The 25,644-nt window shown below is 47.7% G+C and overlaps 1 protein-coding gene and 1 non-coding gene across 2 annotated transcripts in view; one reads left to right on the top strand and one right to left on the bottom strand.

The window, feature by feature from the left end:
• Positions 1-2,082: 2,082 nt before the first annotated feature.
• On the top strand, positions 2,083-14,821 carry LOC118093102 (uncharacterized). Its single transcript, XR_004693598.2, has 2 exons — positions 2,083-8,593; positions 13,236-14,821. It is a non-coding gene; the product is annotated as an uncharacterized LOC118093102 (transcript).
• Positions 14,822-14,862: 41 nt separating this feature from the next.
• The window catches only part of PARN (poly(A)-specific ribonuclease), a 48,028-nt gene continuing 37,246 nt past the window's right edge, over positions 14,863-25,644 (bottom strand). Inside the window, exons 22-24 of the mRNA XM_035131891.2 lie at positions 20,796-20,988; positions 18,353-18,537; positions 14,863-15,830 (exon numbers count right to left, since the gene is read on the bottom strand). Of these exons, the coding sequence (XP_034987782.1) occupies positions 15,778-15,830; positions 18,353-18,537; positions 20,796-20,988 (431 nt within the window). The 3' untranslated portion in view covers positions 14,863-15,777. The remainder of the gene's footprint in view (positions 15,831-18,352; positions 18,538-20,795; positions 20,989-25,644) is intronic.

The following is a 25,644-nucleotide window of genomic DNA, read 5'->3' as shown; positions in this document are numbered from 1 at the left end:
GCATCAATAGGAGTATAGCGTCTAGATCAAGGGAAGTAATAGTAGCACTGTATTCTGCTCTGGTCAGACCTCACCTGGAGTACTGTGTCCAGTTCTGGGCACCACAGTTCAAGAAGGATACTGATAAGCTGGAACGTGTCCAGAAGAGGGCAACCAAAATGGTCAAAGGCCTGGAAACGATGCCTTATGAGGAACGGCTTAGGGAGCTGGGTAAGTTTAGCCTGGAGAAGAGAAGGTTAAGGGGTGATATGATAGCCATGTTCAAATATATGAAAGGATGTCATATGGAGGAGGGAGAAAGATTGTTTTCTGCTGCTCCAGAGAAGCGGACATGGAGCAATGGATTCAAACTTCAAGAAAGAAGATTCCACCTAAACATCAGGAAGAACTTCCTGACAGTAAGAGCTGTTCGGCAGTGGAATTTGCTGCCAAGGAGTGTGGTGGAGTCTTCTTCTTTGGAGGTCTTTAAGCAGAGGCTTGACAGGCATATGTCAAGAATGCTTTGATGGTGTTTCCTGCTTGGCAGGGGGTTGGACTGGATGGCCCTTGTGGTCTCTTCCAACTCTATGATTCTATGATTCTATGAATCCCCGCAATGGGGTGAGCTCCTGTTGCTCGGCCCCAGCTCCTGCCAACCTAGCAGTTTGAAAGCACGTCAAAGTGCAAGTAGATAAATAGGTACTGCTCCAGCGGGAAGGTAAACAGCGTTTCCCTGCGCTGCTCTGGTTCTCCAGAAGCGGCTTTGTCATGCTGGCCACATGACCTGGAAGCTGTACGCCGGCTCCCTCGGCCAATAATGCGAGATCAGCGCCGCAACCCCAGAGTCGGTCACGACTGGACCTAATGGTCAGGGGGCCCTTTACCTTTTTTGATCCATCATATTTGTTTCTTTGGCAAAACAGCACTGTCTCTGTTACTCCAATTGTAATCTCCGGGACTTTTGCTGGGAGTTACTGGGCACTTAGTCCCATCATGATCTTAGGAAGCATTGATGCCTGCTGCTGGCAAGGTTTCCTTCCCAGAAATAAAGGTGTAATTCAAAGCAACATTGTGGGCAAGTTGCCGGGATCTGTTTCGAGGACCTCTTGCCCGTCGAGCCCAGTGCCAACACCTCGTGCTTCGACTGTAGCGAGCAGATAAATATTTTGGTGTGCTAAGTTGACAGGCGCGGCTCTGCAAGGGGAGCCTGATAACCACTCTCCATCTTGGGCTGATTGGTGACTTTGGGGGAAAAACAAAAACAGATACAGCAGGGAATTTGGACCTGGTTGTTCGGGCTGTGGGTGGCAGGATGTACACTGAGACCTGGGATTGTACACCTGAAGATACTTCTTCGTGTATCTGAAGAAGTGTGCATGCACACGAAAGCTCATACCAAAATAAAAACTTAGTTGGTCTTTAAGGTGCTACTGAAGGAATTTTTTTATTTTGCTTCGACTCAGACCAACATGGCTACCTACCTGTAACTAGAACCTGGGATTGTATCTTCCAAGGCAGGGTCCTTGCTGCCACAGGAACATCAGAAGAGGCTTGCTGGATCAGGCCAATGGCTCATCCGGAATCCTAGGGAAGTTTGCTTGACGCCTTCATTATATATCTTTAGGCGCCAGGCAAAAACGTTCCTTTTCAACCAGGCCTTTGGTTGATCCAATTTACATCCTATGCCCCTTTAAAATGTGGGGTTTTTTTGGAGGGGTGCTATTGGGTAGTTGTTTTATTTTGGTCGGCTGTTTTGTTGTTTTATGTCTTGATTTTATTCTGTGAACTGCCCTGAGACCCCAGGGTATAGGACGGTATAATAATAATAATAATAATAATAATAATAATAATAATAGAATGGTGGAGTTGGAAGGGACACCAGGGGTGATCTAGTCCAACCCCCTGCAATGCAAGAATTTCAACTAGATCATAGCCGACCAGATGTGTACGGGAAGCTTGCAAGCAAGACCTGAGTACAAGAACCCTCTCCCCTCCTGTGATTTCCAGTTTTCAGAAGCATAGGCAGTGCCAGATTTACGTATAAGCTAAACAAGCTATAGCTTAGGGCCCCACTCTCTTGGGGGCCCCCCAAAAAATTAAAGGAAAAAAACCGGATGTACGTTTCCAAAATATAAGATAAAAAAACAAAATAAAGCCTACATACAGCAACAGTGTTTTGTGTTGTGTAGGCTCCTATGATGTACCGTAAGTCATGGGCCCTGCCTACTAGACTGCTCCCTAAAACATCACCGGTTTGCTCATTTCAATATATAGGGTGCCTACATTCTGCATGGACTGGTTGCAGGGCAACATGTGCAAATGGCTTTAGATACCTATTAGGTCCATAAATTACCATGTAGCATATATTCAACACACACACACAAAAAAACAGCGACAATTTGTTGTTGACAAAGGACAGCTGGACATATCAAGCTGGACATTACCTTCAGTAGCTTACAGCCTCATTAAACCTAAATCCGGCCCTGAGCATAGGCACTGTGTCTAGAAGTCATTCATTCATAGCTTTTCTCCTCCAGTTCTAAAGCCATCCTAGTTGGTGCCCATCACTGCCTCCTATGGAAGTGAGTTCCGTAGTTCGATTATGTGCCATGTGAAGAAGAATGTAGTTTTGCCTTCCTTTCCTCCTCCCTCCCGACCCCACCTTTCCCCACCTTTACCCACCTTTATAGTTTAGTCCTCAGGTGTTCTTGGGCAAGGCCTTCTAAATCCAAAATCCCACTGGGAATGTGGAAGCCTTTAGGCCTGGCTCTGGTATAGCTCAGTTGGTTAGAGCGTGGTACTCATAATGCCAAGGTTGCAGGTTCGATCCTATATGGGGGCAGCTGCATAATCCTGCATTGCGGGAGTTTGGACTAGAAGATCCTCAGGGTCCCTTCTGAGATGGCCGGTGGCTCTTTCTATCCCTTCTGTGATCTGTCGGATATAGTAAGATAATAATAATAATAATAATAATAATAATAATAATAATAATAATAATGTAATTTATTATTTATACTCCACCCATCTGGCTGGGTTTCCCCAGCCACTCTCGGTGGCTCCCAACCGAATGTTAAAAAAAACAATACAGCAATAAACATTAAAAACTTCCCTAAACAGGGCTGCCTTCAGATGTCTTTTAAAAGTAAGATACATAGTTGCTTATTTCCTTGACATCTGATGGGAGGGCGTTCCACCGGGCAGGCGCCACTACCGAGAAGGCCCTTGTTGAGGATTGTGTTTCACGAGAAAGAGGGAGACCAGGATTCCAAGGTTCCTCCGTGACTCAGAATTAATCAGGAGCTCTATATATTGTGGCTGAAAACCAGCTTTTGCTCTCCTCCCCCTCCCCTCCACCCCATTTTTCTAGTCCGGGGTGTGGCTTCAAATATTTAGGGAGTTGTTGAGCCAGATGGTATTTGACTTGGCCAAAGCAAGCTGCATCCCCCCCCCAAGAAAACACACACTATTATTTTAAACTCAAGTTGTCATTTCAAGGCAATAGTACATTAATCTAGTGAAGGCTTGTTAAAATATTTGACCGTGCTATTTATGGAGCTATTTTTCAGCTGTGATGGAAGATCACTGCATGGTTATGACTCTTTTGCTAACCGCATGCTCTCTACCAGGAGGTAAGGTGAGGCAGACCCCCAAGGTGGTGGATTTGGGGCACCATTAAGGACCATTAAAGAGTTGGGGACAGATGGATCTGACCTGTAGGAGGTGTCAGTCCTGCAGGTAGAGACCTGGCTTCAAGACCTTTCTGTAGGCACCCCCCCCCAATAGTTTGGGATGAGGAGGGGTGCATGTGGTTAGGGACCCCAGGGCTCATCTGCTCCAAACCTTGCAATGTATGAAGGACAACCCCAGAAACATTTAAAGGAGATGTGTCGATATCCTTCCCATTGGACATGAATGCTAGTTGATGGGAGAGTGCTGTTGTGCTCACAAGCCGCTTACGGGAACAGGATGTGAGGCTAGGTGGCCTTAACTTGGAGCACTCTTCATCAGGTCTTAGGCCACCTTGCCAAGAGTTTGAAAATAACCAGGCGGGTTTTGTGACAGGTGTGGGCCCAATGGCAGCCATGTGGAGTTCTCTGGGCACCAAGTTGATGACTGGGGGAAGCAAAATGTCACTTACAGAAGGGTCTGAGATATTTTGCTGAAAGCGTGAATTAATTTTATTTGGGATTGTTTTATTTGATGTTTTAATGTGTTGCAAACCGCTTTGAATGTTGTTCTTCATAACAACAACAACAACAACAATACTGTAATAATTTTTATTATTATTATTTTTTACCCCGTCCATCTGGCTGGGTTTCCCCAGCCACTCTGGGCAGCTCCCAACAGAATATCAAAAACACGATAAAACATCAAGCATTAAAAACGTCCCTAAACAGATGTCTTCTAAAAGTCAGGTGCCTTCTAAAAGTCAGATAGTTGTTCATTTCCTTGACATCAGAGGCGTTCCACAGGGCAGGCACCACTACTGAGAAGGCCCTCTGCCTGGTTCCTGTAACCTCACTTCTCGCAGGGAGGGAACTGCCAGAAGGCCCTTGGCGCTGAACCTCAGTGTCCGGGCAGAACGGTGGGGGTGGAGATGCTCCTTCAGGTTTACAGGGCCAAGGCCGTTTAGGGCTTTAAAGGTCAGCACCAACACTTTGAATTGTGCTTGGAAACATACTGGGAGCCAATGTAGGTCTTAATACAAAGTGGTATAGAAAAGAAATAAATGAATGAATGAAAATAATAGTAATAATAGTAATAATAATAATAATAATAATAATAATAATACAGTGGTGCCTCGACTTACGAATTTAATCCATTCCGAAGGCACCTTCGTAAGTCGAAAAATTTGTGAGTCGAAAAACGCCATTGGAAACGCGATTTCCCATAGGAATGCATTGTAAACGGAAAAATTCGTAAGTCGAAGCAACCCTATCTAAAAATTTGTAAGTCGAAAAATCCCTATCTAAAACCGCCACTTTTTTCCGGATTTCGAGACATTCGTAAGTGCGCAGCCATTACCCCCATTCGTAAGTCAAAAAATTCAGTTGTCGAGTCGTTCGTAAGTCGAGGTACCACTGTAAACAATGGTGCCTAGATATCTAGATATCCCATTGTGGTAACCGCAGCCTAGGTTTTAGGTACCATTTGGCGCTTAGATTATATATCTGAGTTCCTAACACCAATCTTGCCCATGTTTTCTTCGTACCAAGGAGTTTTGCAAAGCAAATTTCCCGTCCCACTGTTTTTCAAAGGATGCTCTGCATACAGCACAATCTGCCACAAGGAGCAAGAAGGGCCCTCCTCCCAGTTGCGCAAGAATTGCTGCCACCCCCACCCCCAACCCATGGGGGCCTCTGCCCACATCCAGCTGGAGGGTGATGCTGCTGAGATTTAAATATATCCATTGGAAAGCTCAGAAGGATGCTGGCAGCCTGCAGATTGCAACTGAATGGCCCTGAAGACATCTGGGGAGGTGGACGCCAGTCTTGTCTCCCTCGCTCTAGACTTGAGGACTGGGAGATGCGTCAGGCCATAATGATTAATGGCCTTCCGTGGGTTGGTTCTCTCTGGAGAGGGGAACTTATCCCAGCTGGAAGAGAACAGGAGAGTTTAATCCTCCCAGACCTTCCTCTTCCCTTTCCCCTACAAACCCGTTCCAGAGTTTCAGAGCTCCCGGTTGTTGGTTTGCTCAGCATTCCTGTCTCACATCTTTGGCACCCCATCATTGTGTGATTAATACTCTGGAAGGTGCAGCAATTTCCTGAATATCCAGTGAAGGGCTAAAAATAATCTCTTTTAAAAAAAATACAAAATGCGTTCTTTCTTTTTTTCTTTAAAAAAATCTAGATGAAAGCGCCAACGACTTGTGTTTTCATCTTCTTTCTCGCAGCTCAGTGATTCATCTCTTTGGAATAAATACCCTGAACATCGCCGGCTTACGTTAGAATCTGAGCAGGATTCTGACCGCTTGCCAGAGCAACCAGTTGCCGGTGGCTGCTTTTGCTGTGATCAGTGCTTAAATCAACCATGTGCTGTATCTGCTGGTTGCTAGGAGAACTCATAAAGGCATCAGAAGACTCCTGCTGGATCAGGCCAGGGTCCATCTAGTTCAGTTTCCTGTTCTCCCAGTGTCCAACCAGACTCTGCCTGTGAGACCTGAACACAGGAGCCATCTCCCCTCCTGCGATTTCCAGAAATTGGTATATGGGAGCAATACTGACTCCAACCATGGAGGCCGAGCCGAGCCATGGATAACTGTTATGTACTGAGCTGAATCCTAGAACCATAGGATTCAGAATCAGCAGTCTGATTGGTCTGCAGGAGCTACCCAATCCAACTCCAGGTGGAAGTGAATCCGCAACCTGAGTGGCCTGCAGGAGCAGCCAATCAGGCAGCTGGCAGAAGTGAATCTGCAACCTGATTGGCCCACAGGTGTACCCCTGAAGTAGCCAATCACGCAAGGCCCATTGTGTAAATTATGTATATAAGCAGATGGTTTTGGGAAAAGAGCCAGTATTCTCCTCTTCTCCTTGATGACTATGAGCTGAATAAAGAGCATGAAATTCACTCTCGACTCCGAGTATATTTCACTAACCCTCTCCTCTGTGAATTTGTCCAATAATTCTCTTTTAGTCCACTCTATGCTGCCTTGGTCAAACCACACCTAGAATGCTGCATCCAATTCTAGGTACCACAATTTAAGAAGGATGCTGACAAGGCCAGAGAAGCATCATATCATACGTACATCACAGATGGAGGCAGTCTACAACAGAAATCCTGTCTGCCAGGATACCTGACAATGGCCAGTGATTGCTTTACTTGGGCAGCCTGGCCATTCTTTTGTGATGGTAAAAGTAAAGGGACCCCTGACCGTTAGGTCCAGTCTTAGACGACTGGTGTTGCGACGCTCATCTCGCTTTACAGCTTCCGGGTCATGTAGCCAGCATGACTAAGCCGCTTCTGTTGAACCAGAACAGCGCACGGAAACGCTGTTTACCTTCCCACCGGAGTGGTACCTGTTTATCTACTTGCACTTTGATGTGCTTTCGAACTGCTAGGTTGGTAGGGGCAGGGACTGAGCAACGGGAGCTCAGCCCGTCACGGGGATTCGAACCGCCGACCTAATGATCGACAAGTCCTGGGCTCTGTAGTTTAGACCACAGCGCCACCCGTGTGATGTGATGGTAAATATTTTTAATTCCTGAATCCAGGTCACAGGCTCACCCTATTCATACACAAAGATGCCCTAAAGACAGGTAAGCAAAAGACAATGGGGAGGATTTCCCAATTCCTTCTTCCTTGCAGAGAAACATTTGAGGTCAATTTGGGAGAGTCAAAATCAGGCATCCCCAAACTGTGGCCCTCCATATGTTTTGGCCTACAACTCCCATGATCCCTAGCTAACAGGACCAGTGGTCGGGGATGATGGGAATTGTAGTGCAAAACATCTGGAGGGCCAAAGTTTGGGGATGCCTGATCAAAATGGTTTCAGGATTGCTCTCCTGTACTATTTCAGACATGTGGTTTATATACTTATGTATGTGTTTGCCTTGTAAATTTATGAACATTTGATTTATATATTTGGGACCCTAAATTCTAGCATACCCAAGTTGGTTGCCATCACTGCCCCTTGTGGGGGTGAGTTCCATAGTTTAACTATGCTCTGCATGAAGAAACACTTCCTTTTTATCTCTCCCCAATCTTCCAACATTCAGCATCGTCACTGGATGCGTTATGAGAGAGGGAGGTAGACGTTTGTCTTTCTGCTTTTTCTGGAACGCTGTCCTTGCTGTCCTGCACTCCTGGCCCAGTCAGGAGAAAGAGAAGCTCATCCACTTCAGAAGGGATGGGGTTTCCAGGTCATAGAGAGCAGCCTGCTTCTCTGGAGTATACTGCAAGGATGAATGAGGCCCTGAATTTCCCCACATGGTTCGGCTGTCGCCCTGAGGACTTGGCTTGCTGCGAGTGGTGGCGATTCCATCATTGTTGGTGGGATCTGGTGGGGTGAAAGGCAAGGGGGGGGGGCAAACGGGAGGTGGAGACAAAGCAGGATGCTGGACTAGATGGGCCCTTGTTCTAAGCCAGCCAGCTCTTCTGATGCTCCTAAGGTGCAGTTGTGCACCAGCACAATGGAAAAGCAATAGCATAGGAGGGAGAGCTGGCTTCACAAAAGCGGCAGCCGTGCGCACCGTTTCCCGCAGCGGCGTGTGCTATGACCCAGCCGCGAAGGAAACTGAGCATATTCTGAAATGCCAAATGCTCGGGGAGGGTCCTGTGGAATGCAGGCATTGTCTAAATGCCTGGCACATTCAACTATGCTGCCGTTTGGCGCATTCAAGAACGCCCTGCTCTGGGAGTTTCTGGGTGATGACACCCTCGGGGGGAAAGCAGCTAGATGGCGAGAAAACACTCCAAGCGCTCTTCATCTTTGAAGCCCGTTTGGAAGCAAACTCAGAACAACAGCCCAAGCCAGTCTGGGAGCCTTGCCATATCGGAGAGCTGAGTTGACTGTGGGCCAAAATACATGATGGGTTTTGCTCCGAATCTGACGGCAGCCATACCAAGCCTGGGAATAAACGCCATCGAACAAGCCGGGACTTTCTTTGTAGTAAGTACCGTATGAATGAGTTTATTATTTCGGTCACAGACCAGTTCCAGCTCACATAAAATATCAAGGATGTCATAAAACACGGTAGAGATACATTTGAATTTGCAATTAGGTATAACAGGGACAGGGACCCAGGTGGTGCGGTGGGTTAAACCACTGAGACTAGGGCTTGCTGATCAGAAGGTTGGCGGTTCGAATCCCTGTGACGGGGTGAGCTCCCGTTGCTCGGTCCCAGCTCCTGCCAACCTAGCAGTTCGAAAGCACGTCAAAATGCAAGTAGATAAATAGGAACCGCTACAGCGGGAAGGTAAACGGCATTTCCGTGTGCTGCTCTGGTTTGCCAGAAGCGGCTTTGTCATGCTGGCCACATGACCTGGAAGCTATACGCCGGCTCCCTCGGCCAATAATGCGAGATGAGCGTGCAACCCCAGAGTCGGTCACGACTGGACCTAATGGTCAGGGGTCCCTTTACCTTTACCTTTATAACAGGAACAATACAGATACAGCAAATGATCATTTAAGGCCTTGATCATTACGATAGCACAGCTTGTTCCCCAAGTTTTATGGCAGTCACACAGAATTTGGCTACCCTTAATGTGATCTCAGGATCCTTGTCCTCTACCAGGGATTTTTAGACACCGAAGTTCACATTCATTTGGATATTTTTGCATAGCAGGGGTAATTAAAACCGAACGTATATCCCCGTAGAAACAGCAGCAAGTTTCTGAATCAGGCATAGGCAAACTCAGCCCTCCAGAGGTTTTGGGACTACAGTTCCCATAATCCATGACCACTGGTCCTGTTAGCTAGGGATCATGGGAGTTGCAGTCCCAAAACATCCGGAGGGCCGAGTTTGCCTATGCCTGATCTAGGGAGTCCGGGGTCGTGTTCTTCAACCGTGGGCACCCACATCTTGGTGAACCCCAGCTCCCGCCCAGCCCAGCCCAGCGTGGCCAACAGAGAGCGTTGATGGGAGTTGGAGTCCAGTGACTTCTGGACGCTGCTTTGCTCCCATTTTAGCGGCTGCCGGTGAATACATTTTATAGTGGCTGCATTGCACAAATAACAAGGCAGACTTCAGACTTTGCTTTGGCTGGCTTTCCTGAGCCTCCCCCCCCCCCAACTCCCATTTCATTCGCTGCTAATGGCATTGTTGAAAAGGGAAATATTTTCACCCGAATCAGCAGTAAACAAGAGTGATAAGGAATTTGGGCACAGTTTGGAAGGGCCCAGCGGCTTTGCTTGTTTGCTTCTAAACTTTGTACCGCACCTCTTCCGTTCCACATTTGCATCCCTGGCGCAGCTTACAAGCATAGAGTAAAGGTAAAGGTAAAGGGACCCCTGACCCCATTAGGTCCAGTCGTGACCGACTCTGGGGTTGCGGTGCTCATTTCTCGTTATTGGCCGAGGGAGCCGGCGAACAGCTTCCGGGTCATGTGCCCAGCATGACAAAGCCACTTCTGGCGAATCAGAGCAGCACACGGAAACGCCGTTTACCTTCCCGCTTGGTACCTATTTATCTACTTGCACTTTGACGTGCTTTCGAACTGCTAGGTTGGCAGGAGCTGGGACCGAGCAACAGGAGCTCACCCCATCGCAGGGATTCGAACCACCAACCTTCTGATTGGCAAGCCCTAGACTCAGTGGTTTAACCCACAGCGCCACCTGCGTCTTCTATTAAATGATAATAGTAAAATAAAATGATAACAGTAGCAATATTAATTACATTCATATCCCAGCCTTTTTCCCAACGGAGCCCAGAGCAGTAAATGCACATGATAAAACAGGCTATCTTTCTGGATAGCTCAGTTGGTATAACATGGGTAGGCAAATTAAGGCCCGGGGGCCAGATCCGGCCCAATCGCCTTCTAATTCCGTCCTGCAGACGGTCCAGGAATCAGCGTGTTTTTACATGAGTAGAATGTGTCCTTTTATTTAAAATGCATCTCAACAACTCTGCGATTCTAATTAAAACATCTAATGACACTTGTGATGCAGAAACAGACTGGGATAGATCTCCACTTAGAGAGGCTTGTTGGAGAGGAAGGTCTTCCGTAGGTGCCATAAAGACAATGGAGGAGACAATTAACAGGGCTGTCACCTGGAAGATGGAGCAAGCTTGTTTTCTCCTGCTCTGGAGGGTAGGACTCGAACCCATGGCTTCAAGTTACAAGAAAGGAGATTTCCGACTCAACACCAGGAAGAACTTTCTGGTGGTAAGAGCTGCTCGACAGTGGAACAGGCTCCCTTGGACGGTGGTGGACTCTCCTTCCTTGGAGGGTTTTAGGTAGAGGTTGGCTGGCCACCTGTCATGGATGCTTGGGTTGAGATTCCTGTCTTGCGGGGGGGGGTTGGACTAGATGACCCTCGGGGGTCCCTTCCAACTCTACGGTTCTATTAACACTCCAGGCCTGTCCAGGCCTTGGCTCCATGAGTATTGTGTATGAAGGACTTCCTTTCTCTGCCCTGAATCTTCCAGCGGTTAAGCTACGGAAGAGGGAGTGACAGCCACCAAGTTGGACAGATTTAAAAGAGAATTAGGCCAATTCATGAGGATTAAGGCTAGTGATAGCCGTGTGCCGCCTCCACAGTCAGCTGGAGCAAGTTTCTGAATCAGGCATAGGCAAACTCAGCCCTCCTGATGTTTTGGGACTATAATTCCCATCATCCCTGACCACTGGTCCTGTTAGGTAGGGACCATGGGAGTTGTAGTCCCAAAACATCCGGAGGGCAGAGTTTGCCTATGCCTGTAATCTGAATCCACTTGGAGGACTCAGTCCCTGCTTGTCAGCTTCCCTAGGGGGCATCTTGTTGGCCACTGTTAAGAACAGGATGAGGGCCCCCTGTTTGGCCTGATCCAGCAGGCTCTTCTCACGTTCTTCCAAAAATAAAATAAAAATTGCCGTCTGCTTCAGCTTGTTCTGCATCTTGCCTGGCTTCAGCATTGCCTGATCATCTTCTAATTAACTGCCCTGCCCTGTTCTGTTTCAGCAGTCGTAATTACTAATGTAAATTAGCTCCTCCGCTCTGCGGAAAGCGGGCGGCGGTGGAGAAACGCTTCCAATTTGGGCCGCTGCTCAATAAACCGTTCTTGCCGCATGCAAAATGGTTGCCTTAAGCATGGGCTGGATCTGTGCACATACAATACCTAAAAGATAAATATTGGCAGCAGTTTGACTTTGTCGAGAGATGGATGCCAGCAGTGTCCTCAGGCTCCACCCCCAGCCTTGACTGTCTTTGCTCCACCTTCTTTATACCTCTTCTGGTTCTGGAAGACTAGCAGGGAGCGAAGCTGGTTGCCACAGAAGGGGGAGACCCATTGACCTCTTTAGCAGCCCACCTAATCTCTGCCTCTTGGCCCACCTCCTCTCCAGCCTCCGCTTCTGCCTCGGATTCTGGACTGCTCTCTGCCACAGGCTCTCCCCGCTCACTGAGCCCTGTTACCCCTTCAACTTCTGACACCTCGCTCTTCACAGGGTTCTCTCTCTTCTCCCTCTGACCACTCATTGTCACCCCAATCCCATTCCCTGGGCTAAGCCTTCTTCCGTTAGGGCAGGGGTCAGCAAACTTTTTCAGCAGGGGGCCGGTCCACTGTCCCTCATACCTTGTGGGGGGCCGGATTGTATTTTTTTTTGGGGGGGGGGAAATGAACAAATTCCTATGCCCCACAAATAACCCAGAGATGCATTTTAAATAAAAGGACCAGGGGCGTAGGAAGATAGGTTCGGTGGGGGAGGTGCGCCCTGAGTGATGCGATCCCAGGGGTGCCATCGCCGCTGCCCACCCCACCCCAAAACGCGCGTCCTGCCCCGCCCCCAAAACACGCACGACACTGGGGGCAGCGCCGCTGAAAAGGACACATTCTACTCATGTAAAACCACCAGGCAGGCCCCACAAATAACCCAGAGATGCATTTTAAATAAAGAGACACATTCTACTCATGTAAAAACATGCTGATTCCCGGACCGTCCGTGGGCTGGATTATAAGGCGATTGGGCCGCATCCGGCCCCCGGGCCTCATTCCTCTGTATCCAACCAGTCTATGGCAGCCCCTGGCCTCGAAAAAGATTCCCAGCATTGCCATGATGTGCTTGATGTCTAGCTGATCAAGTGGGCTCCAAAAGCCCCCTAACTCCTTGCAGTACCTTTGGGCTGTGCACTCTTATTTTCTTTAGGGTATGGGGAATTGCGTCCCAAGTGCCTGGGCCAGCGTTGCAGCTGGAGAGCAATGCTTCTGTTTTTTTTTTGGGGGGGGTGAGGGGAACGGAACGTCACTTTGATTCTAGCCTGGAGCCGGAGCAGTCGGCCTACACAAGGACACTTCTGTCTTCGCTTAAACAAAACCGCCTTTGCAGCAAGGAGCTGCGCAGTTTGCGGTGGGATCCTCTACAGCCAAGACATCTGCTCATCTGGCAGACGTCGAGAGCTGGCCGCGGCCAAAAGCTTCGTAGAACAAATATGCAAGCAAATTCCATATTTATTCTCTAGCTGCCCAGGGGCGGGGAGAGCAGGGGAGCCGAGCAATTTGCCTTTGTTACGGCTCACGAAGAGAGTGCAGCATTTGGCGACGGTAAGCAAGGATTTCCTGAAAACCATGACAAAGGCCACAAGCAATGACCCACGGTTTGTCTTATTATTGCAGAGTTAAGTCTCTTAGTCCTTCCAGTTTGTGTCTGCATTGACAATACGCTGAGGAAAGAGATTCCGCCAAAACATTAGGAAGACCTTCGACTGATTCCGATACCTTCAACAGATAAATGGAATGGAATAAAATTTTACCCGTAAGCTACCACTGGTAACGTATGAACTGACTTCTTATAGACCCAGACTTTCTTTGGATAAGTGCAATGGTCTTTGGAATGAGTCTCCACAGACTGTATTAGGTTATTGACAATCGTGTATTAGGATAAGAATATACACATCTGTATAAATGTAGGGTAATAGATCAGTATTGTTTCTTTTTTTTGTTCATTCTCATTCACTTGCCTTATCTTTTTATAAACGCAATCCTCGTAATAAAATATTAATAATAAACAGATGACCCTTGGGGGGGAATTCCCCTTCCAACTCTACAATTCTATGACAAGTAGCAGCTGTCCAGGGGTTCAGGAAGGAGTTTCTCAATCCTACCTTGAGACAGATTGAACCTGCAACTTCTGCTGCTAAACTTCGCCCCTTTCCCGGCTTGCTGGGTACAAAAGGTTTGCAAGATGGATCTGTTCATTATATGGCAGCAAAAGGACCCCTGGACGGTTAAGTCCAGTCAAAGGCTATGGTGTTGCGGCACTCAACTCTCTTTCAGGCCGAGGGAGCCAGCACTTTCAGGCCAAGGGAGCCAGCTTTCTGGGTGATGACTAAACCACTTGTGGCGCAATGGAACACCGTGACGGAAATCAGAGCGCACAGAAACGCTGTTTAGCTTCCCGCTGCAGTGATACCTATTTATCTACTTGCACTGGCGTGCTTTCGAACTGCTAGGTTGGCAGGAGCTGGGACAGAGCAGTGGGAGCTCAACCCTTCGCGGGGGTTCGAACCAACCTTCCGATCGGCAGCCCAAGAGGCTCGATGGCAGCACATCTTGAAAGACCCGGGAGATGCCTCTCCGGATGCTGCTGCGATTCCAGCTCCCAGCAGCCCAGCCAATCACCATGGTGTCCAGTAACAATGGGTGGGCTCTATGTTGCAAAGACTGTGGAGCAGCGTAAGTTCAGGGCTGGGGAAATTTGGTTCTTCATTGGCTACAATCTCCCATCATCCCATTGGCCATGTTGGTTGGGGCTGATGGGAGTTGGGAGTCCAACAACCTCTGGAAACTCAGGGTTCCCCAGTCACTCCAGCCGGCTCAGACCCCTCCCAAGTGGCCAAAAATGGAGTGAGCCCTACCTCGCAGGGCTCTTTCTCAAACCCATGATTTGAACATGGCAAATGGGTGATAGAAAAGATTCAGCACCGTCTTCATCCGAGCAACTGGAACTTTTTAAAAAAAATCTGGCTGGGAAAACCTGTTCCCTCCTCTACAGCTTCTGCTGCAATCCTTATTAACCCTAAAATGGGGTGTGTGTTTTTTTGCAAGGTGGGGGAGCAACAACATTGTTTTTTAGTAAACCTCCAGAATGTATTTTGTACAGTTAAGGTTTTACTTCTATCTTCAGTACATTGTATTTTTTATTTTTTATTTTCTTGCTATGGCTAGTGGCTGATGCAAATAAAAGATTCTTCTGATTCTGATTCAAAATTGTTTTTAAAAAGCACACACAGAGAGACCCAAGTCCTAAGAAAAAAAAATCTTTAATTTTTACTTTATGGAAATACGTCCCCCCCAATTCTCATTTCCATGATACAAAAATGTTAAATATCAAACAAAGTTTATGAAATCTACCAAAGCAGATCTTTTGTTTTGTATTTTAAACTAAGGCTGGTTAATGTCACAGGTTTCCTTTTGTGTGTGTGTGTGCGCACACACACACACACACTCACACCAGCCCACAAAGTTAAGGGAAAGGGACCAGGAAAAGGATAACCCCCCTCCCACCTCTATATACCACTCAAGTACTTCCCGAACGAAAGGTGAGGTTGAGGAAAATCGTGCCCCCCCCCCTTTTAAAAAAAGACAAGACAAAGGATGTTAATTTAAGGGGCTGGGGGAGGAAAATGGGCGGGTGGGGGTGCAGATCCTAGCAAGAGAGGAATGAAAGGGAGTTAAGTGGCTGAAAGTGTTTTGTTACTGGCCAAGTAGCAACAACAGCTGAAAATCTGGACTAAAGACAACTTGCGTATAAACTGTCTCACAGACCCCCTCCCCCTTGATGGAGCAAAGTTACAACACACACAGGTTCTTCTTTTTGCAAATTTCACAGGGTACATGCCGTTTAAAGGTGATCAATACCAAACACTCAGTCTTCTAACATTTACAACAAGCAAAAAGTAAGATTTCGGGTTAAGCAACAAAACCGACATGTTACACGCACACACGTACGGAGGTGGGGAGTGGTGGCAACGATGATTGTTCCGTTAAAAAAAATTAAACTGATTGCCGAGAGACATCCTGCTTTTTATTTGTGTATATTATATAAAGGCCCCCCCCCCGCTTCGTTTTAAAATAAAGGGCAGGCCGGCCGAGGTGCGAGGGGCCGCAGATTCGTCCGAACCAGGAGTCCGCTTCGCGCTGATGTCGTAGCCGGATGCTACCACGTGTCTGGAACGTCGAAAAGCCGGGCGGGCGGGGCCTGGAGATCTTCTGGAGGAAAACACATGACGCAGTGGTTATGGAGAGCATCCTAACAGCTGGGATAGCTCAGTTGGCAAGAGCATGAGATTCTTAATCTCATGGTTGTCAAGTTTAGAGTCCCGAGTTGTGCAAAAGATTCCTGTATTGCAGGGAGTTGGATCACATGTGCAGGGATCCTGAGTAAGGACCAAGGCAAGGGACCTCATGGAATGTCAGAAGACTCTGTCAAGCCTTCGTGTTATAAAATAATAAGTGGCACCTCGGTTTCCGAACGTAATCTGTTCCGGAAGACTGTTCAACTTCTGAAACATTTGAAAGCCAAGGTGCAAAGGGCGGTTTGCAAATTTAATTGAGAAAATGAGAAAAACTCAGTGGAAGACGTTTCAAAACAGAGGTACGGCTGTATTTGTTTTAGTGCTTACATGCAAACTGCTTTGGGAGCCTTGGCGAGCAGGTGGTATGTATTGATCCAATAAATAAATAAAGCTAAGTCTCAAACAACGTAATTTGGAAGGGTGTCAGGGCCTCATTTAGCCCAAAAGTGGCACAGAAATTTACGGACCAAGGTTGGCTTTGGCTGTCATGGCCGCTGCCCTTTGGGTGTAAAAACGCGTCTTAGAATCAAGGGCGACTTAGGGCACGCAAGGCAGCTATGCAGAGCTTCCATAACTAAAAGCAGCCTTTCCAAACCTGCCTTCCTGGTGTTTTGGGCTACAACTCCCAGCAGCTGGCTGAGTGGGACTAGTAGAGCAGAAGACAGGGAGGCCAACAGCAGGTGGTGCTAGAGCCAACAATAGGCAGAACCACCGAACCCTAGTTTTGTCTCCCATCGTCCTCCCTGCAGAGTCCTCCTACAGGAGACAACACTGAGACTAAGTAGGAGGAGGGAGCTGACAGGCAGGGCCACCCTCTGGACTGGTTGCAAGTAGTAAGAAGGCAAGCTTGGCTTTGCCAGTTTGACAGGCCTGGAGGGAAGGAAAACACACCGGTGTCGGAACTGCTTCTCAGCCTGCGACAGCATTTAAGAACTTAGTATGTGCGGATGACTGCTCAAGTAACTGAGGAGCTGTAGTTTCAAGCACTAATACAACTACTTGGTCATTACCGTTTTTAAAGCGGTGTGCATAAAAATAAACCACACGGAGAATAAAGCTATAAAAACTCATCATAAAAATGTAATCCCAAACACCATCTGGAGTAAGGAACTCATTGCCATGTGTCTGAAGCTCAGAGCCTGTCTAATCTTGGTCAGGCAAGGGTCACTATGGTGACCACATAACACCAGTCCTAAGAGACCTACATTGGCTCCCAGTACGTTTCCGAGCACAATTCAAAGTGTTGGTTCTGACCTTTAAAGCCCTAAATGGCCTCGGTCCTATATACCTGAAGGAGCGTCTCCACCCCCATTGTTCAGCCCGGACACTGAGATCCAGCGCCGAGGGCCTTCTGGCGGTTCCCTCACTGCGAGAAGCAAAGCTACAGGGAACCAGGCAGAGGGCCTTCTCGGTAGTGGCGCCTGCCCTGTGGAACGCCCTCCCATCGGAGGCCAAGGAGTTAAAAACTACCTGACATTTAGAAAACAACTAAAGGCAGCCCTGTTTAATCTGTGATATTTTAATGTATTTTGGTATTTGTTGGAAGCCGCCCAGAGTGGCGGGGGAAACACAGCCAGATGGGTGGGGTATAAATACAAGGCAAACTTTTAAGCTCCTGGGTTATGTGCTGGCAATATCCTGTCCCCATCAATAGTCTAGCTCCAGCATTTTGCACCAGCTGGAGCTTCCGGATGTGGTGCAACGGTAGCCTCACATGGAGCACAGTGCAAGCCTCAAGACGTTTACAAGCCCTTTGGGACAAAGAGGCCTGCTATTCAGTCACATGGGGAGAGGTTGAATTATCCTCCCATTTAGTTGCAGTTCGCTTGTGCATTATGAGAAGCAGCTCGGCACCAGCAGCTCTGGGCAGCGTTGAGTTCTGAGCAGAAGTGCTGGAGGGCTGACACAAGATACCGGAATCTCTGTTTTAAAAAAATCACAGAATCTGAGAGCTGGAAGGGACCGCGAGGGTCATTTAGTTCAACTCCCTGCAATGCAGGAATCTTTCGCCCAACCCGGGCCTCGAACCCACGACCCTGGTATTAAGAGTCTCGTGCTCTACTAATTGAGCTACCCAGCTGCCACAAATCGAACCCTTTCCAAATAGGATCCTGCCGTACCCTAACCCTGTTTTGTGTTAACTCAACACTGGCCTAGTCTGACATTAGAATTAAGTAACTTGGGCCTTTGCTAAAGTGAAATTACTGCTGCTGGCTTACTGTAGTGGCTGGCCACAAATGCAGAGCGGCAGACTAAGAAGCAGCTCTAGCACCAGTGTGTTTTCCTCCCCCCCCCCAATCCAACCCTACCAAACCGGCAGAGCCAAGCTCACCCCACAAGCACCACCCACTAAACCTAAATCCATGCAGAGCTCAATCAAGCTCTCTGCGGCACCAGACTTGCTGATTTATCAACACACCTACGTATCCTACCTACCTGCTGGGGCATGTTCCCTTTTGGATTTCTTGAACTTCTTGGCTTTTTTCTTCCCCTCTTCCAAGGGCTCCCCAAAGGAGTCTGGGGGCTCCTCCTGCATTTCGCTCTCTTCCACATCGTCACAGCCACTCTCCTCTTGAATGGGGCTCATGCTTCTCTTCCCCACGGCGCTGGTAGCTGAAAAACTGGGGAGGGAAAGAGAGAAAAGAGGACGTTCTCAGCTTCTCATGCAGAAGTTTGCTTTTGCCGCCTCCTCCCCCAACACCCAAGTCTCTTTTCCTTCTCTCTCTCTCTCTGTGTGTGTGTGTGTAAATTTTTTATTAAATTTTCTGTTTTACAATTTAAAATACTCATTTTACATCCTTAAAATATCAACGACTTGCTTCCCTTCTTCTCCTTCCATGGTGCATTTTACCTGCATATTTTACAAAAACTTTACCAGTCAGTATTCCATTATATCCAAAGTTATTTACGCTGTTGAATTGATCTTAATGCTGCCAGCGTTTTCAGCTGCACACAATTATTTCCCATATATTCGATAGATGTTTTCCAGTCTTCTTTAAATGTATGTTTAAATCCTCCTACCAGAGGTCAAAGAGAACAACAATTACCAGGCCTTTAGAAGTTATCTCAAGGCAGCCCTGTTTAGGGAAGCTTTTAACGTCTGATGAATTTCTGTATTTTAATATTTTGTTGGAAGCCGCCCAGAGTGGCTGGGGGAACCCGGCCAGATGGGCGGGGTATAAATAATAAATTATTATTATTATTATTATTATTATTATTATTATTATTATTATTAGTGGTAGTAGTAACATGGCTCCTTATATTTTCCATTGATTTCAGTTTGCCCCCCCCCCAGTAAAGTACAGTAATTCCCTTTTAGGTGCCCACTGTCTATCCATATGAACTCTCTTAAGTGTAATAGCCTCGACAGGAGATAGCCGTAAAGGTGCTATCCTTTCCAGCAGATTTTTATATTTCTCCCTAAATCCCTTTTTCCTTACGTGTCATGTAAGGACAGTATTTGTTAACCATTCTTGGGTTAGAAGAATGGGATGAAAACGTTTAAAATAAAGTAAGTGATTATTGCATAGAATTACCAATTGAACAAGATGGGATGAATTTAATGTACTGGCTTTGAGGTTTTTTTTTCTGCCTACAGTCAAGCTTTGTGAAATAAATAAAATAGGAGAATGTTCACATGGCCCTTGTTCCAAAACCATTACGCTGGTTGCTGGTTCACTCACAGGCTTAGTTCAAGATGCTCACATTAAGTGTTTAAAGCAGGTATCCCCAAACTGCGGCCCTCCAGATGTTTTGGCCTACAACTCCCATGATCCCTAGCTAACAGGACCAGTGGCCGGGGAAGATGGGAATTGTAGTCCAAAACATCTGGAGGGCCGAAGTTTGGGGATGCCTGGTTTAAAGCCTTAAATGGCTCAGGCCTCAGTTCTCTGAAAGGTGGCATCCTTCCCTAAAGACCGTCTCAGGTATCAAGACTGGCAGAGGGGGACCTCTTGGGAGTTCTATCACCCCTGGAATTTTGGGAGGTGGCAGCTCAGGATAGCAGAAACCCCGCCCCTGCAGAGGTGTGTCGAGCCTCTTCATTGGACAGCTGCCACTGAGTGCTGAAGACACACCCTTTACCCTGTCAGTAATAATAATAATAATAATAATAATAATAATAATAATAATAATAATAATAATAATAATTTATTTCTACCCCACCCATCTGGCTGGGTTTCCCCAGCCACTCTGGGAGGCTTTCAACATAACATTAAAAACAGAATAAAACTTCAAACACTAAAAACTCCCCTAAACAAGGCTGCCTTCAGATGTCTTCTAAAAGTCAGTTGTTTATTTCCTTGATATCTGAAGGGAGGGCATTCCACAGGGTGGGCGCCACCACTGAGAAGGCCCTCTGCCTGGTTCCCTGTAACCTCATTTCTCGCAGTGAGGGACCTGCCAGAAGGCCCTCGGCACTGGACCTCAGCTTAGGCGTTTTGCTTCGGGGGACCCACCTCTCTTGTTCCACATGAAACTGTTTTACCTGTTTTATCACTGCAACGGCTTTATCTGTTTTCATAACATTGTTGTAATCTGCCCTGGGACCCTAACGCAGGGGATCATCTAAGTGCAACCGCAGGAGAATTTCAACTAAAGAGCCCATGACAGATGGCCGTCCAACCTCTGCTCAAAAACCTCCTAGGAAGGAGGAGAGCTCACAAACAGCTCTTACTGCCGGAAAGCTCTCCCTGCTACTTAGTCTGAATCTCCTTTCTTGTAACTTGAAAGCCATGGGTTCGAGCCCTACCCTCCGTGCCGAAGGGCGGGTGTGAAATCTTACAAATGGGAACACCTGGTTATCTTTGAAATGCATGGAAAAGTGATTCTCTCTCACCTGTCTTTTGAACGCGCAGACCGTGAAAAAAGTGCCTCTCACCTGTTTGGGTTGTAGTACCGGTTTTGAAGCACGTACGGAGTGGCCTGTGTTTTCAGCCTCTTTCCCTCCAACTCCTTCCAACCATCTTCTGTCCATTTCCTCTTGCCCTGCCTCTTCTCCTCGTGCTTCTTCTCCACGTATTCTGCATAGGTCTGGATTCTGTAGCTTTCGGCATACTTGCTGGTGTTTACGGCTGCAGGATGCAACGGGACAGCTAGTTAACACTGAAGCAAACCGGAGCCAGGAGAAATCTCTATTTGCCAGCCACATTCTACCGGTATTTACAGCCGTAACTTGGAAGTCGAGCGGAATCCGTTCTGGAAGTCCGTTCGACGTCCAAAACGTTCGAAAACCAAATTGCGGCTTCTGATTGGCTGCAGGAAGCTCCAGCTTCCTAAATCGCACTTCGCGCGTGCGCAGAAACGTTCCACGCACGTGCACAGAGCGACGCTTTATCGAGCATCCCTTTCACCGAGTGTCCAGGGCTCCGGAACGGATCCCGGACTCAAAACGAGGTACCACTGTAGTTGTGTTGTGTGAATGTTCCCCACGCTCCTCCTGGGTCTGGAAAGGGGTTGGTTAATCTCCGGTTTGCTAGTAAAACTGAATTACTGTGTCATGAAATGATGCAAAACTGAATTACTGTGTCGCGAAATGATGTGTGTCTAAAAAGTGCGTCAACAACATACAAAGTTTGGAAAGCTCTGGTTTATTCAGTTCTGCTCAGATGGAGCAACCCTTGGCCCTGTAGCCATAGACAATGAGTCTTTTTCTCAATCTGCAGGGAGCGTTTGTGAGAAACACCCTCTGAACCCACACCCTTAAAAAATATTTCTTTGTAGCCAACCTTTCCCTTGATTTTCTTCCAGGTCTTGTGCAACCCAATGTATTACCTGGAAACGGAGTTGCCCTCATCTGTTCCTGCGTTTTGAATCTTTGGCTAATGACGACACATTTTCAGTTTGCCAACAATGTTCTTGCACGCAGTTTCCCACCCCTTTCCACAATAAATCTATGATTTCTTAACAACTGTGCTAATGTCTTAAGACTTATACCACATCCACACCACATGATTAAAGCACATTTATTCCACTTTGAAGATTCATGGCCATCCATTACTATATTTATATTTATATTGTTATTTTTGTTGTTATAACACCTTTCATCTGAGGACCACAGGATGGCTTACGATTAAAAAAAAAAAAAGTAACATACTGTAGTAACAAACAAAAACAATACCCCACCCATTTAAAATCCCCATACAGTGGTACCTCTACTTACGAATTTAATGCGTTCCGAACGCACATTTGTAAGTCGAATCCCATAGGAATGCATTGGGAGAAAAAATTCGTAAGTCGAAGCAACCCTATCTAAAAATTCGTAAGTAGAAAAAATCCTATCCAAACCGCATCCAAGATGGCGGACGGAGCTCTGTTCGTAAGTAGAAACATTCATAAGCAGAGTTATTCGTAAGTAGAGGTACCACTGTAAATCTTTGGCGCGGGGGAGCTGTGACTCTTTAAAGTGGAATCTTTAGAATCTTTGAATTGTAGAGTAGGGAGGGGCCCTGGGGATCATCCAGTCCACCCCCCTGCACTGCAGGAATCTTCCGTCCAACACGGGGCTCGAACCCACGGCCCTGAGATTAAGAGTCTCATGCTCTAACCGACTGAGCTATCCCTCAGGTGTGATGTGGATGACGGGGCTGGCCCAAAACATTTCGGCACCTGAGGCGAGCCACAAAACGGCGCCCCCTAGAAGGGAAGAAGGGGGGGGAGTGAGGATAAACACAGGGAACAAGGTGGGGTGTGTGGGTTGGATCAGATCAGCCTTACCCAACGGCTGAAATGGGAATCTAAGGCCTGCTCTGAATCAAAGCCCAGGAGACCGTAGAGGGCAGCTCCCTCCATTTCCTCCCTAAGGGGGGGGGGGGGAAGGAGACCAACAGCACTTCCTGTTCATGAAAAGGTGGCTGTAGAAGAGGCATTGGGTGCTGCCACCGAGGAGGAGGCAGACCTAGGCTCCAAGGAGTGCGCTGCCACCACCGTGGCAGCAATAGCGGGGATGCGCTCCTTGGACTGCTGCCCCTGTGGATTCTGCCGCCTGAAGTGGTCACCTCGCCTTGCCTCATGGGTGGGCCGGCCCTGGCGGATGCCACCCTAATATTCTGAGGACTGGCCGTGCCGACTGGGGCTCCATTCCCCACTCCTGATTCGATCTGTGTGTGTGCGTCCAAATTTTTAAAATTCTAGTAACATTTTGGCTAGCAACTTCCTCCCTCCCCAGGTTAGCAGGAGGTCTGACGAAACAAGTTGGGACGCATTTTCCAAAGCTTCTGGCAAAATAAGACAGGAAAAACACAATCCATCAATGTTTTGCTTCTGTTTTGTGTGTGTGTGTGTGTTTTCCTTACAGGCTGGTGGCTCCCGAAATGTGGCGGTTCCTTCTTTTGCCTTGCTGGTTTCTCGCAACACCCCCCAAAAGAAGAAAACCTTTCCGTGTCTGTTGCCTCTCTCACGCATGCACGCATGCGCTCCCGGAGGTTTTGCCCTCACGATCCCGCAGCTTCCCTTCAAGTCCCAGCAGCTTTGCAAACCCGCTGCCTTTCATCTCCCTGCCAAGCTTGGGCGCAAAGCCAGCCACCTCTTAGGGGTGAGTCAGCAAAACCCCTCGGCTGCCAGCTGATGTCCCATGGCTGTTTCCAGTCCAACAGCTTAGAGGAAAGTGTTGCACGGCCGGCCGTCCCCCCACCAAAAAAAGTGCTGTAGGCGGATAAGTGTTGTAGGCGGATGAGCTGTTGCTGGAGAGTCACTTCCACGCGCCAAGAGGTTCAGTTCCATGCAGCCAACGCTTAAGAGCTGTAGCCAACGCTAGGCCTACTCAAGAGGAGGCCCACTGAAATGAATGGGCCTGACAGTCTTCCGATCCATAAATTTCAACCCTCAATCGTTCAAAAGGAGCAAGCACCAAACTGAATTTTAACAGGGGCAAATGTAAGGTTTTAACACTCGGGCAAGCAAAACCACCTGCACATGATCTAGGGGTCTTGGTGGACCACAAGCTTAATGTGAGACAACCATGCGAAGCAGCAAAAAAAGAAAAAAAACCGTATGCTAGTCTAGGCTGCATTGGCATAATAATAATAATAATAATAATAATAATAATAATAATATATTTACAGATATTAATGATGATAATAATGAAAAACTGATAAAATATTAAAACATTAAAAACTTCCCTAAACAGGGATCAGGGCTGCCTTCAGATGTCTTCTAAAAGTCAGATACTGTGGTACCTCTGGTTGCAAACTTAATTCGTTCCGGAGGTCCATTCTTAACCTGAAGCACCACTTTAGCTAATGGGGCCTCCCACTGCTGCCACGCCGTCAGCGTGCGAATTCTGTTCTCATCCTGGGGCAAAGTTCTTAACCCAAGGTACTACTTCCAGGTTAGCAGAGTCTGTAACCTGAAGTGTTTGTAACCGGAGGTTTTTGTAACCCGAGGTACCACTGTAGTGGTTTTATTTCCTTGACATCTGATGGGAGGGCGTTCCACAGGGCAGGCGCCACCACCGAGAAGGCCCTCTGCCTGGTTCCCTGTAACCTCACTTCTCGCAGGGAGGGAACCGCCAGAAGGCCCTCGGTGCTGGACCTCAGTGTCTGGGCTGAACGATGGGGGTGGAGACGCTCCTTCAGGTTTAATGGGCCAAGGCCGTTTAGGGCTTTAAAGGTCAGCACCTTTAAATTGAATTGTGGTCGGAAACGTACTGGGAGCCGATGTAGATCTTTCAGGACCTGTGTTTCAGAAGCAGAGTGTCCAAATCAAGGGAAGTCATAAAGCCGCCCTATTCTGCCTTGGGTCTGACCACACCTGGAGTACTCTGGGTGACAAAATTGTAAGAAGGATATTGATAAGCTGGAACAAGCAGGAACAGGATGACCTCAAGGCTCCTTCCCCAAGCCCAGGACCTTGTTTACCTGGCTTTTGGAAAGCAGTGCAAGGGCAGGGGGGCGGATATCAAATGTTGCCACCAAAAAGGGCCTTAGGCCATGAGTTGGACCACCCTGATCTAGGTTTTCAGACGGGGGTCTCTCCCAGCCCTGCCTGGAAGGGCTCAGGAGACCTTTTGTCTGTGAAATACATGCTCTGCTTGCTGAGCTACGCCCCTTCCGCAATACAGTGCCCACTGATCACACAAGCAGAGCTGTCAAATCCTGCTCAGGAAAGTGGCCTCTCAGTAGCCAATTTCCACAGTTTGGACCCCCTCCAGTTCAAGGCAGGCAGCAAGGAATTGCTCGGACAGCAGATAAAAGGACAAAACACAAGGACAGTGTCACAAAAGCCATTTAAAGTCCCTCCCGGCAGAGCTCTCCTAGCAAAGGATGATCAGCCAAGACCGGCTCAGGCAGAGGGATCCCGAAGGGATGCAAAAACACAAAGGTCTGTGACACCAAGAAGAACAGGAGGAGGAGGAGGAGGTATACATATAAGAAATAGTAGTAGAATAATGCTGCCTCTCCCCCTGCGGTCCTCTGGCTGAAAAGGGTGCCCTACCCCTGTTTTGAAGTGCACTTGCATGCTTTAAAGTGCGACCATTGCTTTTTAAGTTACACCTCCCCCCCTGCTCCCCAAGTGATGCTCTGGAGATGGGACGAGGCAAAAATCTAAGCCAGCTGACAAGAGGCCGACATTCACGGCTGACACTCTCAAACGGGCCTTTTACCGTCCTGTTTTTCCAGACGACGCTTTGGAGATGAGCTTTTACGATATGCTGCGCATCACTTCCAAGCTACAGCGGCGGCAGAAAATGCACCTCGTTCCCTACGGTGCCCGTGGGACTAACAAAAATA

This window comes from Zootoca vivipara, chromosome 14 (genome assembly GCF_963506605.1).
Source record: "Zootoca vivipara chromosome 14, rZooViv1.1, whole genome shotgun sequence".
Lineage (NCBI taxonomy): Eukaryota > Metazoa > Chordata > Lepidosauria > Squamata > Lacertidae > Zootoca > Zootoca vivipara.
Note: the sequence above shows the minus strand (reverse complement) of the source record. Positions and strands in the feature narration are given on the sequence as shown.